The 14644-nt window shown below is 35.9% G+C and overlaps 1 protein-coding gene across 2 annotated transcripts; it reads left to right on the forward strand.

Annotated features, from left to right (window-relative positions):
• The first annotated feature begins 957 nt into the window (after positions 1–957).
• On the forward strand, positions 958–4142 carry LOC145005325 (cytochrome P450 76T24-like). 2 transcript variants are annotated; one of them, XR_013662543.1, is made up of 4 exons: positions 958–1461; positions 2905–3336; positions 3462–3805; positions 3883–4142. XR_013662543.1 is itself a non-coding variant. In XM_078964404.1 (3 exons), exons 1-3 carry the CDS (start codon positions 967–969, stop codon positions 3633–3635), a joined length of 1101 nt encoding a protein of 366 aa, XP_078820530.1. In that variant the 5' UTR covers positions 958–966; the 3' UTR covers positions 3636–4142. The 2 variants fall into 2 exon arrangements, 1 of the variants encoding a protein (XP_078820530.1); XM_078964404.1 differs by having other exon boundaries at positions 3462–4142.
• Positions 4143–14644: the final 10502 nt, after the last annotated feature.

A 14644-nucleotide genomic window follows, 5' to 3' on the forward strand; every position in this document is an offset into this window, starting at 1 on the left:
AAAAAAATAAGTTATAGAACAAATGCGTAAATTACATCAAACCACAAGGAGCATTCGTGTATTTCCTCTTAACTTTTCGGTCGGTTCACATTTGGATAACTATTTTTTTGTACACATCTAGGTAATGAACTTTTTAAAAGTGTTTACATATAATTATTATGATCGGATGTACCTGATCCAATCGGTCATAATGATTATATGTAAACACTTCAAAAAAATTTGTTACCTGTGTATGTAACAAAAAATTAAATGTGGAAAAAACCGAAAATTTAATTATATTAATAAGCCTATTACCTGTATAAACTATTAATGGGTAGCTGCCAATGTGTCATGCACATTATTTTATTATTGAGATATTATATAAACTTTTAATAAATTTTAGTATACCTTTTTTTTTTATCTATCGGATTCTTATTCACGCCCAGCTGATCCTAGTAGCAAGACACTATTGAGGACAAACAACAGAAGGAAACGTCACAGTTGCAAAGAAAGTAGGGCTCTTCATCCAGTTAGTCCAAACCAATTTGAGACATCTACATGATCTACTCCTATTCGAAACCAAAAGAAAAGATTGCATAACAATGGAGTCAAAGAGGTCCGCCACCTTAGGCTTAGAATCATAAGAAAATAGAAGCATTATGGATCGAAACACACCAAATATCACATCCAAAATCCAGAATCGAAATATATATAATCAAAAGTAAAATGAATTGATCTATAATCAAATCCTTTGTAGTTTATCATTTGAAGATGTAACTATCTTTACATTTAAAAGAATTTTGCCACTAAATTTCTCTTTGCAAATCATAAACCATGTATATACTATTTATACATATTTCGAAGTACACAAACATATCCAAAAGTAAATAAATAATTCTGAAATGATGTCGTGCCAAATGTATTTTTAAGACAAATCATGTGAACTACTAAATTAGGTTGTTAAACATGTCATGACACCCCGCAAAAATGCATATATGGAGTGCGATTACAACAACACACCCACATAAACCTATGGATTATCCAACCTTCTTTCTCATAGTTTCTTCCCTTCTAACAATCATCTACGGCCTGACCACCATCTCCGGCCGCCACAACTCCCGGCTTCCCCCAGGGCCTTACCCTTTTCCGGTCATCGGAAACCTGTTAAAACTCAGTGACAAACCCCATCAATCTCTGGCTACACTCTCAAAACGTTATGGTCCTTTGATGTCACTTAAGCTTGGAAGTAGAACAACGATAGTTGTTTCATCACCTGATGTTGCCAAAGAGTTCTTTCACACACATGATATATCCTTCTCTGGTAGAACGGTTCCCGACACCGCCCGGATAGTTGACCATGATAAATACTCCATAGCATGGTTGCCGACCGGAGCTCAGTGGCGTGTACTACGAAGAATAGGTAGAGAATATTTGTTCTCCGTACAACGTCTAGATGATAGCCAACTCCTACGTGGGGAGAAGGTATGAGTCATATTCGAAAATTCGAGCTTCCGTTTACATTTATATTTGATTATATATAATTTAATACCGTATGTATTAATTCAAAGCAAAGCAAATATTGTCTCAATACAGACCCATGGATAATTGGATTAGAAATATCTTCTTATCTTTGCTTTCTATTTATTTTAACTCCAAAAAGTAAGTATTAATAATACTAATAACTAGACCGGGCCTTGAGTCTTGACCGTTTTTTCTTAAGTTGTACTCGAATCGGTTTTTATTTATAAATTGCACAACGAGTAATAACTCTGAATCAGACCAAGATATGGACAAGCGAATAAAAATTGGGAAGTGATTCGTACACAACAGTTTTTTGCCATACACAACAATTAATGCATTATATAGTTGTACAATACAACATTTTAAAGCATCAATTGTTGTGTATGGAGAAAATTTGTTGTGTACAGATCAGCTCCCATAAAAATTTGGGCCTGTTTTAACGCGTTGGTGTTGGTTCATTTACAAGTTGGATAATTGGATTAGAAATATCTTCCTATCTTTTCTTTCTATTTATTTTTCTACACATATAAAATATTAATAAATATTATATTTTAAAATATTTGTTATTATTTCATATTGATAGGAAGATATGTAGGAAGAAAAATAAAAATATTTAATTTTTGTAGGAAGATATGCACCTCTCACGCTGCGAGATTGAGATTCTATACAAAATTATTGGCGTGTTTGGTACGGAGCGTTTTGGAGCATTTTGGAGCTTCTATCTTCTAGCGTTTGACAAAACGTTCCATTTAAAATAAAAAGTATCGTTTGACACCACAAGCTTCTAGCATTTAGTTTAATTAAAACGTTCCAAATCCAAAAGCTACTGCATGTAGCGTTTAACAAAACGCTACAAGTTACAAGCTACCCGCTATCTGCTACAAGCTACCTGCTAACAGCTAGTTTTGCCGAACACGCCCTATATATAGTTAGATACCACTTGATTATTCAATGAATTCAGATATAAAGTAGGCATCTGAAATGATAATGGGCAAATCATATTCAAAAAACTCAATTGCAGTTTATCTTTATTTTAGAAAAAAGAAATCTCCAGAAAAGTTCCTAGAGTTTGGCTCTATTAACGCAAAAGTCATCCCAAATTTTTTTACGATTAAACCCAAAATACCGATAACGTTTGCAAAATAACCACTGTACCCGGTTAATGCCAGTTTTCTAGGCCTAATTGTAAATAAACAATTAGGGATGACTTTTTCGTTAATAGGTTGAAAGCTTAAAGATTTTTCTGGAGATTTTTTTTATATATACTAAATTAATTCGAAGAAAACTCATATTTAGTTATTAAAAAACTCAAATAAATATACAATCTACACCCAGTTCACTAAAAACTAACATTTATCTATTAAAAAGCTCTATTTAACTATATTTTTATCTTTATACATCTAGGTACAAGAACTTATTAACCATGTCGAGAGATGTTGTACAAATGAAAAGGCTGTGAATATAGGTGCAAGTGCCTTCACAACAACTCTTAACGTTCTTTCAAAATTTATATTCTCTGTTGATTTTGCTCAATACGATACTATTTCATCACAAGAGTTTAAGGAAGTCGTGATGGCTTTGGTGGAATTAGCTGGGAAGCCGAATCTAGCCGACTTTTTTCCAATATTAAAACCTTTCGATCCACAAGGATTAGTACGGAAAGGAAATGTTTATGGTAAAAAGTTGTTGACTATTTTCGATAGAATCATTAATCAACGCTTGCAATTAAGATCGAAATCAATGTTAACAAACATTGATGTTTTGGACTTGTTGCTCAACCTTGTCCAGAAAGATGAATCAATCTTTAGTCGAGATGACATGAGACATTTCTTCTATGTAAGTCAATCATTTTATAATATAGTGTATAAGTTTCATATGCCGAATCATACTCGGACCAAACTATTTGGATTGGTTTGGTTTTTGATAAATAATTATGTTAAAAACTTCATTAATTATTGTAGGCTTTATTTATCGCGGGAACTGATACAACATCCGGCACATTTGAGTGGGCAATGGCCGAGCTTATCCATAACCCAGAGAAAATGGAAACTGCTCGATCAGAGATCATAAAACTCATGCAAAACAACAAAGGGAATATACAAGAAATGCATATATCTCAGCTTCCATACGTATAAGCTATTATAAAAGAAACTTTGCGACTACATCCACCTGTCCCTTTTCTTATTCCTCATCAAGCCATACATGATGTAGCAGTTCAAGGTTTCATCGTGCCTAAAAATGCACAAATCATTTGTAATGTTTAGGCTATGGGGCGTGACCGTAACATTTGGCCAAACCCAAAAAGGTTCATGCCTGAAAGATTTTTAGAAGTCAAGCTTGATTATAAAGGCCAAGATTATGAGTTTATTCCATTTGGTGCAGGCAGGCGAATATGTCCGGGATTGAATATTGCTCATAGAATGTTGCATATAATGTTAGGATCTTTGATTCATAAGTTTGAGTGGAAACTTGAAGGAAATATAAGAGCACAAGATATGGATATGGAGGAGAAGTTTGGGCTCACATTACCAAGAAAAGTACCACTCATGGCCATTCCGATCAAACTTTGATTGTTTTTAGATCGTTGTTATTGGATCATAATATCATATACCTTATAATCATGACAGCATGACATTTGAGAAGATCCTTGTCATTATGAACAAAAATTAAATTTAAGAAATTAAAAAAAATGATGGCTTTATATTGATACTTAAAATTATTTGTTGAACCGAAAGCATGCATATAGAGAATGTCTAAATCCGACTTCATTAGAGGAAGTTACAATTTTTTAGCATAGTAGTATATAGCTTAGAAATTGAATTTTAGATCGATCGATTTTTAGCCGAAAAATCTAAAAGAGAATTGAAGATCTTGTTAATAAGATTTCAGCAATATAAAGACAATTTAAAACGGATGTCGAATGAGAGGGTTATGCATTTTATACAGGCTTTAACAATCTAAGCTTGTGTAAAATAAATAAATTCAAAGGTAGTCGATGTTGTCTAAATGAAAGTTATAGATCTCGTCGAGAGCTTTCTGTGGATATAAAGAACGTCAAAAACAGAGCTTGTATTAAGAAGTTATGCAACTTTGAAAAACAGAAAATCAGTATGCGCGCATGTGCGACGCGCACAACTTGTTCCCAAAGTCAGCCATGCGACCCTACCCTTTTTGGACACGTGTCAGTACACCTAAGGATCCACATCAACCATGTGTGCGGTGCGCAAGCCCGTATTTCTACCAATAAATAGATGATTTGTGTTCACTCTTCCCCACACTCATCTGCAACTCGCTCTCTCTTGATTTCTACCAATAAATAGACTCACCTCAGACTGCTGAATACAAATACTGTTCTCCTAACCATCCGTAAGCTCCCGAGCTGAATCATAATAATAATAACATAATCAATATTATGACTTTAGATTAACCAAGGGAACAAACCAACCTCCAGACCCTCACTCAAGACCCAAATACCCTATCCTTGCTAATAGGCCCCCAAAGTCCAAGTCTAATATCCTTAATGGGTCTTTTGGACCAAAAAGCCTAACCATTGAATCCATAGCCCATAACAGATGAAAAAGCCCCTAACTCACAGAATCCAATCAAGCCCAAACACCAAATGAATCCCAAAGGCTCAAAGGCCCAAACAATTTAGGTCCCAACTGTGTTGCGTACGCCCAGCGTACCACCTTGGTACGCGTAACGTACTAAGGCTTTAGGGACTATGCGCCACGTACAACTGGTTACGCCCAACGTACAATCAGTTTCAGCACTTTCTCCATTAAGTGCTTAATGCCCGATTCCATCACGTCCAAAAGTCAGATACAAACTTGTTTAAACATCTTAAGGCATAAAGTTGCCAACGTTATGCCCTTGCATGTCTCATAAACACCCAACACTTCCATTAAGACCTTTCCAAGGTCCTTAATCTATGCATGAGACCAATACATCCATCAAGATCCCATTTTTATGCTTCTAAATGACTAAGGGACCTCAGATCTAACATTCCCACCTCATGGAGTTGCTTAACTCACCAAAAGAGGTCCAAAACCACCCAAAAGAGGGTAAAATAGAAAACCCTAGCTAGATCTAAGGATTTAGATGGAAAGATGAAAGCTTTTTACCTCTAGAAGTCTTACAAGATGACCACAATACAAATTCTTGAAGCACCAAACCAATCCAAGCTTGCGTAGCAACTCCCCTTCTTGAAGGAACTCAAAAATGCTCACCAAAACCCTCTTCTTAAGCTCAAAATCTCACTCACACTCTATCTCAGCTGAAAGTAGACGAAATGGGGCTAAAGAGGCTGATAGGGTTTGGTCCAAGAGGCCAAAAGAATTTTAAATAGGGATTCAAGTCCGGATTTAGGGTTTTGGCCTTCACTTGCGTACGCCCGACATACCCTTACGTACGCCCCGCGTACGCGAAATGCCCTCACGATCATTCATGCAAAGTATGCTAAGCGTACTCATAAGTACGCCCAACGTACGCCAAAGGACCATTTATGACAAAACTGGAATTCTTCGAAGGTGTTCAAGCCATACCTGATTTAGGGCGTTACAAAAACATAGAGTAAATTCTAAAATCATCTCCCTGATGAAAGCCAAAAATTGTTTGTCCAAAGGGTGTACATCATAGTTGGCATTCGTAACCAATGCGAAGAAGTAGAAGAACGAGATGTGAAGGATACCTGTGGTGTACGAATTTCCAGAAATCTTTCCCGAAGATCATCCTGGTTTTCCCCTTGATAGACAAGTAGAGTTTAGGATAGACTTGCTACCAAGAACCATACCTATAGTGAAAGCACCTTACCGATTCGCATTGAATAAGATGAAGGAACTTACGATGCAACTTTAGGAGTTATTGGACAAAGGTTTCATTAGACCGAGTTCTTCACCCTGGGGAGCTCCGGTGTTACTTGTGAAGAAGAGGGATGGAAGCATGAGGATGTACATAGCTTATAGAGAGCTGAAGAAGGAAAAGATAAAGAACAAGTAACCATTTCCAAGGATTAAAGACCTGTTCCATCAGCTACAAGGTGCGAGCTATTTCTCGAAGATCGATCTTAGGTCACGGTATCATCAGTTGAAGGTGAGAGAGCAGGATATAGAGAAGACTACATTCAGAACGAGATATAGACACTATGATTTTTTAGCTATGTCGTTCGGACTAATCAATGCTCCAACAACATTTATGGATTTGATAAATATGATCTGTAAACCTTTCCTAGACAAATCTATAATAGTTTTCATAGATGACATTCTCATATACTCAAAGAGCCATCAAGAGCATAGCAAACACTTGCATGCAGTGTTAGATGTTTTGAAAAATGAGAAGTTGTATGCAAAGTTCTCCAAATGTGATTTTTTGGATTCGGGAAGTCCAATTCTTGGGTCATGCAGTTACCCAAGAAGGAATAATGGTTGATCCAGCAAAGATCAAAGTTGTGATGAAGTGGGAACGACCAAAAATTCCCATCGAGATTTGAAGCTTCCTAGGATTAGCTAGATATTACAGAAGGTTTATCCAATAGTTTTCTTTGATAGCTACTCTATTAACAAGTTTGACCTATAAAGGAGCTACAAATACATGGAGTGAGAAGCATGAAGAAGCTTTCCAAAAATTAAATAAGAAGTTGTGTGAAGCACCGATTCTTTCTTGAACTGACGGAGTTGAAGACTTCGCAGTTTATACTGATGCATCTCGAGTTGGGTTAGGTTGTGTTCTGACCCAGAGAATAGCATATGCATCTTGACAACCAAATGAGTATGAGAAAAACTACCTCACTCGTGATCTGAAGTTGCTAACAGTAGTTTTTGCACTAAAGATATGGAGACATTATCTTTATGGCACAAAGTGTAAGCTTTACACTAATCATAAGAGTCTCTGGTGTCTCTTTGATCAAAAGGAATTAAATATGAGACAACGATGCTGGCTAGAAATACTAAAGGATTATGACTGGGAGATACTATTTCACCTTGGTAAAGCCAATGTCGTAGCATATGCTTTAAGTAGAAAGATAAACTTGGAAAGGAAGAAGCCAAAGGCATTGAGAATTAACATTGTCTCAAAAATTTTAGAGAGTATTAAGAAATCTCAGTAAGAGGATTTGGATTGAGATAACCAAAAAGAAGAACCTTTAGTCAAAACATTAGAATTCTATACGAACGGTCAAGGGTTAAATTCCAAAACAGAATTCGGGAGCTTAAGATGGGAGGAATGAGAGGTATTCTCATGGAAGAAGCTCACAATACCATGTACTCGATTCATCCAGGCAAAACCAAGATGTATAGGGATCTGAAACCTTACTACTAGTGGTCAACGATGAAGCTCAATGTTGCTAAGTATGTGGCTGAGTGTGTGACCTGCACAAGAGTTAAAACGCAACATCAGACCCCGTATGAGATTTTGGAGCCTTTACCGGTACTCAAGGGTAAATGGGAAGACATCACCATGGATTTTGTGACCAATTTTTCTAGGAAGAAGAAAGGTCACGACGTGATTTTGCTAACCGTGGATTGATTAACAAATAGTGCACATGTCATATCGGCCAATAAGATATGGTATATGGATAAGATTGTAAATTTCTATTTGAAGGAGATAGTAAGAGTTCACAGTGTTCCCTTAACGATTATGTCGGATCGTGACAGTCATTTCACTTTGAGGTTTTGGAAGAGTTTACGAGAAGAAATGGGTACGAGTTGTGTTTGAGTACAACCTACCATCCACAGGCTGAAGGTTAGAGTGAAAGGACAATTCAAACACTAGAAGATATGTTGAGAGCATGTACCCTAGAATTCCAAGGTAACTGGGATAAGCATCTACCCCTAGTAGAGTTTTTCTACAACAATAGTTATCATTCGAGCATTAAGATGGTACCTTATAAAGCCTTGTACGGACAAAAGTATCGTACGCCGTCTTGATGGATTGAGGCCAGAGAAATGCAGTTTATGGGTCCCGAAATAGTCCATCGGACTGCTAAAAAGCTAAAGGTAATTAGAGAAAGGATGTTAGCAGCTCAATGTCATCAAAAGAGCTATGCTAACAAAAAGCGACGACCAATGACTTTCGAAGTTGGAGATTTGGTGTTCCTTAAAGTCTTTCCATGGAAGGGACTTATAAGATTTGGAAAGAGAGGAAAGATGAGTCCAAGATTTATTGGACCATTCAAGGTTCTTCAGAGAGTTAGGAACCAAGCTTACAAGTTGGAATTGCCAGAACAAATGGATGGTATTCATAACACTTTCCATGTGTGTTATTTGAGGAAGTTCACATGATAAGTTCCCGATATAATTCCACTTTTGGAGATAAGGATTGGTGAAGACAAGATGTTAATCGAAGATCCTGAAGCAATTGTTAACCATAGACGAAGAAGTTGTGATGCAAGATGGTCAAATTAGTGCTAGTGCGATAGAAACATTCAAATGGGCCGAACCTCACCTGCGAGACAGAGGATGACATGAAAATTCTTTATCCACATCTGTTTGCTGATGCATGATTCCGAGGATGGAATCATACTAAGGGGAGAGAATTGTAACGCACATGTTTCCCTCTAGGCATAAATAAGATGATGTAATAGTTAGGATCAACAATTATAACCTATTTGATGTAATAAAGACAACTATTTGAGTATTATGTGACTTATGTGTACTTATATGTAATATATGTGCTTATAACAATATAATAGAATATGAATAAAATACACATCTAAATAAAATAATAATTAGGACGAATATACTTAACGAAAGTCGTAGTAGTCGTTAAATTAAGAGTGTGCATATATAGAACGTCTAAATCTAACTTCATTAGAGGAAGTTATGATTTTTCTAAGATCCAACATAACAGTATACAGGTCAGAAATTGAATTTTAGATTGGTAGCTTTTAGCCGGAACAATATAAACGAGAACTGAAGATCTCATTAGTAAGAGTGCAACGATATAAAGACAGTCGAAATCGGACGCCGAATGAGAGATTTGTGCATTTTATACGGGTTTAACAATCTAAGTCTGTGTAAAATAAATAAAGTCAAAAAAGGAGTCTAAACGAAAGTTGTTGATCCCGTCGATAGATTTCCATAGATATAGAGAACATCAAAAACGGAGCTTCTATGAAAAAGTTATGCAATTTTGAAAATCTAAAAATCAGTACGTGCCCGTGTACGACCTTGAATAACGTATTCCCGATGTCAGCCATACAACCCCACTCGTTTTTTGACACGTGTGTAACACCCATAAAATTCAAGCCAATTTAAAACCATTAAGTTATTATAATTTGATTTCAAAATAATTTAAACGTTAGAGTATCCCCAGAATCAAATCATGAATATATAAAGAGGTGTATGATCACACCTTCGCCTTCCCGCGTTCATCAAAAGTACCTGAAACAATAATCGATAAATGTAAGCTCGAAGGCTTAGTGAGTTACCCCTAAAATACCAACCCCATACAGATATAACCATATCATATAAACAAATACAACATGCATAATGAGCCATCAGTCTGACTGGACCACCTCACAGGCCATCCGTCTATCTAGACCGCTCTCCGAGCCTTCGGCACGTCTGGACCGCCTCCCAGGGCCTACAGCCTATTCAGACCGCTTGTCGAGCCTTCGGCCTAACTAGTATACCCTAACCAGGTTTGGAGTCTATCCGGTCCACCCTGGGTATCTTGGCCTATAGCACAAAGCAGGACCTGCATCAACCCATTCCCCCAAACTAACAAACATGCGCACATACATATCATACTCTAGCTAGCAAGTACAGATAGTCATACAGATCCAACAGATCACTAATCATGGTAACCATCCCATGACTAGGATGTCGATCTAACATAGCAATCATCATATAACCATGATACTGATCTAACGGATCACTAACATAGCAACCATCCTATAACTAGGATACAAATCATAAAGGGTCGGCCTTGGTGCCTTAGACCCTGTTGATATAGTGAGGAGAACTCACCTCACAAGTAGTGCAGAATTGGATTGAAAGTCTCTGACCACTGTCACACCGAAAATCCCAAACTATCCAAAATAACGAATACTAAGTCAATAATTGGGATCTCAATATTGCCCACGGGTCCCGTACAGAGTAATTTTCCACTATTGTTTCATAAAGCTAACATGGCAATATCTACATTATACAAGCATAAAGTTTGGAGCTTTTTACCTCCTGCTTCTAGAGCACAAAGAAACTTTAGATCTACAAACTTGTCCTCCTTCTCCAACTTCTTGATGCAACACCTTCTTCTCCAACTGCAAAATCTTCGGATGTTACAACGTGTAAGCGTACCTGTGGAGCTACATTGACCATGTGTGTGGCACACATGTCCCTTGCACAATACACAAGCCCGTATTTCTACCTATAAATTGTTGATTTGTGTTTAGTCTTCCCTACACTCATCTACAACTCTCTCTCTCTCTCTTTGTCTCTCTCTCTCTCTCTCTTTGTCTCTTTCTCTTTCTCTTTCTCTCTCTATCTCTCTCTCTCTCTCTCTCTCTCTCTCTTTCTCCCTTTCTTTCTCTTTCTCTCTCTCTCTGTTGATTTCTACTCCCCTAATATGAGTTTTTCTTAGAGTTTAGGGTATTTTGGCAAGTTTTGACGTCCCTAGGAATCCGACATCTTAAAGCGATCAACACGGAGTTTCGCCAGTGCAATTTCCTGACTTTTGTCTAGGGAATCCAAGTAAGTTAAATTACACTATATTTTATTTTAGTGTTCTCTATATTTAAATTCATAGTCGTTGTTATGAATTTATAAATAAGAACTATTAGTAATTCCAAGTTATAATATTGATTAATCTACTTACAAGAGAGGTGTCTAGAATGGCCATGTTAGCTTGGTTGTTGGATTTCAACAAGGATATATACCAAAATGGTCTTGTGTCCCAACTATCCTACCTAGTTGATGTGTATTTGATAGAACTATCGGTATCTATTGGAATAACTCATAGGTATAGGCTATCATTAGAAACGTTAGACTAAAACTTAGTCATAATGATACTAGGTCATGTCAAATGAAAAGTCAGTTGCTAGAAGCGAAACGTTGTCCGAGTTTGGAATCATCATTTTTAAAAAGTGAGTGGATAGTTACTTTAATCTCTCTCTCTCTCTCTCTCTCTCTCACACACACACACACACACACACACATATATATATATATATATATATATATATATATGTGAAGTATTTAATATAATTAAATTCTATATGTTCCTATTATCTGTATTCCTTGTATATATGCCAAACAAACGATTTATACAAGTTTTACTTAATTCAAACTATATATGTATTTTTACACCTATAAATACATTGGGTAGAGATGGGTAGATAAAAGATGATAGATGATGAGAGATGAAAGATGAAATAGAGAATGAGTGGCCTTGAATTTAAATATGATATAGTCGTATAGCTGAGTATAGATGACAACCACAAACAATTCTAAACAGTCTAGTGGAACGTTAGCAGGCTCGCAACCTATAGGTGTTTTTGAAGTAAGTGTTCACTAGGTGTACTCCATCCCCCCCCCCCCCCCCCCTCTCATGGTTGCCTTATTGATGTGTATTGCTAACGAATTCCCTGAGCATTATTTTCTATGTCGAAGTTGATCCTTATGATAGGTCCCTTGAATTAGATGCTTTAGGGACAGAAAGTGAGGATGACGGGAATGGGTAATCAGGTTGAATGATTGATGAAAATATGTAATCAAAAGAATTTAATTATTGTGGGTTTAAAACCCTAAGTGATCGCCAAGCTCCTAAGCCGGACTCACTCGTATTTTTGTATTATAAGTAGTGGCACGGGAACACAAGCATGATGATCAGATGAGAGATATATGGATTATATGCAAGTAGAATAATAGATGGTTGTAAGGTCTGCTTTAGTTCTATTTATGCTTATTTATTGTATTGACGATGACATCCCAGATATTTTAATATAAATAAAATACATTTTTTCAAATGTTCTTTGATAATATTATTTTCATGTTTTTGGAACAAATTCCACAATATTATTCTTCAAAGAGGATACTCTAATTTTAAATAAACATAAATATATCAGTTTTTTCTGGCCGTGAATTTGGAGATGTCACAGAGCACGCTTCGCTTAATTCGTTTGTTGTTTAAAAAAAAACCATTTGTAACCCTAAGTGCGTAAACGTGCGTCTCCCTCTTGCTTTGCCTCTATTGCTACTTAAAGAAGACACACAACAGGATACCTTCGTTCTCCACCCTCACACAACTCTTCCTCTGCCACTAGTCCACCTGCGCCGACTCCACCCTACAACTCCGACGACAAACATTTTTTTTCTTCTTCTATTCTAAAATTGAAAGTTTTTTTTGTTCATTCTATGATGTGAGATACCAAAGTTCTTTTTCTTTCCATGAACACAGACTCCATCCTTGTTCAATTCTTCTTCTTCTTGGTTTTGAAGTTTTATTTTCCTGCCATTATGCCTTATGCAGAACTTGACTCATTTTCTTCCTGTAATTAACACAATTTCATTTGTATGTGTTTTGGAACTGAGTTTTTTCTAAAAGGTTTAATTTTGATATTCATTAAACTCTAGGTAGTGAGGAAGATGTCAAAAAACAAGCTCAAAAAGAAAAATGGCAAGGGTTCTGGAAATTAAATATTGATATTGATGTATTGACTAAAGCATTATATGAAGACATAGTCCGAGAGCATATGGATTTGCAATAGGAAATTACTGATAGATTGATGAAAACAGGAAAAATTTAATTTTGTAGATCATGTAACGCATGTTATTAACAACCTATGGAATCTAATATGCATATAATCCTTTTTTTTAGCTCCCATTCACTTTATTTTCATGTTAGTGTTTATTAAAAGTAGTATAATTCTCTCAAGAAAAACTATTTATTTGTAAGAAATGTTACTGTAGCAACTTTAAACTCTTTAACTCTGATGATTAGTAAATGTCATTTTAGCATAAAAAATAATAAAACGGTAAAATAGTCATTTTTAGTAGTCAACACAGTGTATCAGATGCGTAATTAACCAACATGGTTTTGGTAAGAGGCAAATGTAGTCAGAGCTCCAGACCCAGACCCCGACTCAATCAGATCTTATTCAACCAATAACTATTAAACGACTCCTAACTTAGCTAACAATATATAATACTTTTATACCAAATAACTATTGTCACTAAAAAATTAATTTCATTAAACTCATTTTCTACTAAATATTTTGCTTCATCTTTCTCTCAAATCATTATTATTTTCAACTAGTTGAAATAAAGCTTATTGCATGTACAAATTTAAAATCTTATAACTTTAACACGCATATTTTTAACATCACTCTCTGACCAAGTAAAATAGATAACAATAGTGTTAGATTTAACAATTAAACATACTATTTCAAATTCTACCATTTCTTAGTACGATATGTTGTATGATCCCAAGAAATATAAAATATAAAAAAAAAAAAAAAAAAAAAAAAAAAAAAAGTTCATAACTTCACTTTATATATATTAGAGTAAACTGTAAAAATGGTTTATATGGTTAGCTGAAAATTATCACTTTGATATAAAAATATTTGGACAAGCACCACCGGTCCAAACTTTTCATTTTGTGGCGAATTTGTTCATATTTGTTATGATTTTGTTTAAAATGACGGTTTCACCCTCTGTATTTTCATTTTCTATTCTTTCTCTTTTTCTTTTTTATTTTTTTATTTATAAGAAAAAAAATATTACCCCCACCCCAAACCCTCTTTCTCTCTTACACATACACACACACAATGCAACACACTACCACCACCGATTAACTTCGTCGCCGCCACAACCATTGGTCGTCGCTGTCGACACACAACGATCGTCAAAGCACCAACATCTCATTGAAGCAACATCTTTAAGCCATCTATTGTTCGGAGAAAAAAATCAAGGGTTTCCAATGTCTTCTCGTCATTTATTCCTTGCTGAACTAAGGTTTTCTAAAACTGCCACGATGGAGATCTGGATATATTGGCCATCCAACGAGAAAAAGAGAGAAAAGGGTGACAACAAATCTGAAAGCTAGGTTTCAAAAAACTAGAAGGGGGGCGTAGGGATTTTGCAAACGTTGGCACCTCATAGGAGAAAGAGAGAGACAAGCGGTGTATCACCACTCCGTCAATGAGGTT

Source organism: Lactuca saligna, chromosome 7 (genome assembly GCF_052625555.1).
Source record: "Lactuca saligna cultivar CGN05327 chromosome 7, ASM5262555v1, whole genome shotgun sequence".
In the NCBI taxonomy this organism is placed as follows: Eukaryota; Viridiplantae; Streptophyta; class Magnoliopsida; order Asterales; family Asteraceae; genus Lactuca; species Lactuca saligna.

Excerpts from the sequence above, each read along its gene's own strand:
- LOC145005325 (XM_078964404.1), top strand. The coding sequence starts at position 967 with ATGCATATATGGAGTGCGATTACAACAACACACCCACATAAACCTATG. Across the intron at positions 1,462-2,904 it reads AACTCCTACGTGGGGAGAAG|GTACAAGAACTTATTAACCA; the intron begins GTATGAGTCATA and ends TTATACATCTAG. Across the intron at positions 3,337-3,461 it reads ACATGAGACATTTCTTCTAT|GCTTTATTTATCGCGGGAAC; the intron begins GTAAGTCAATCA and ends TAATTATTGTAG.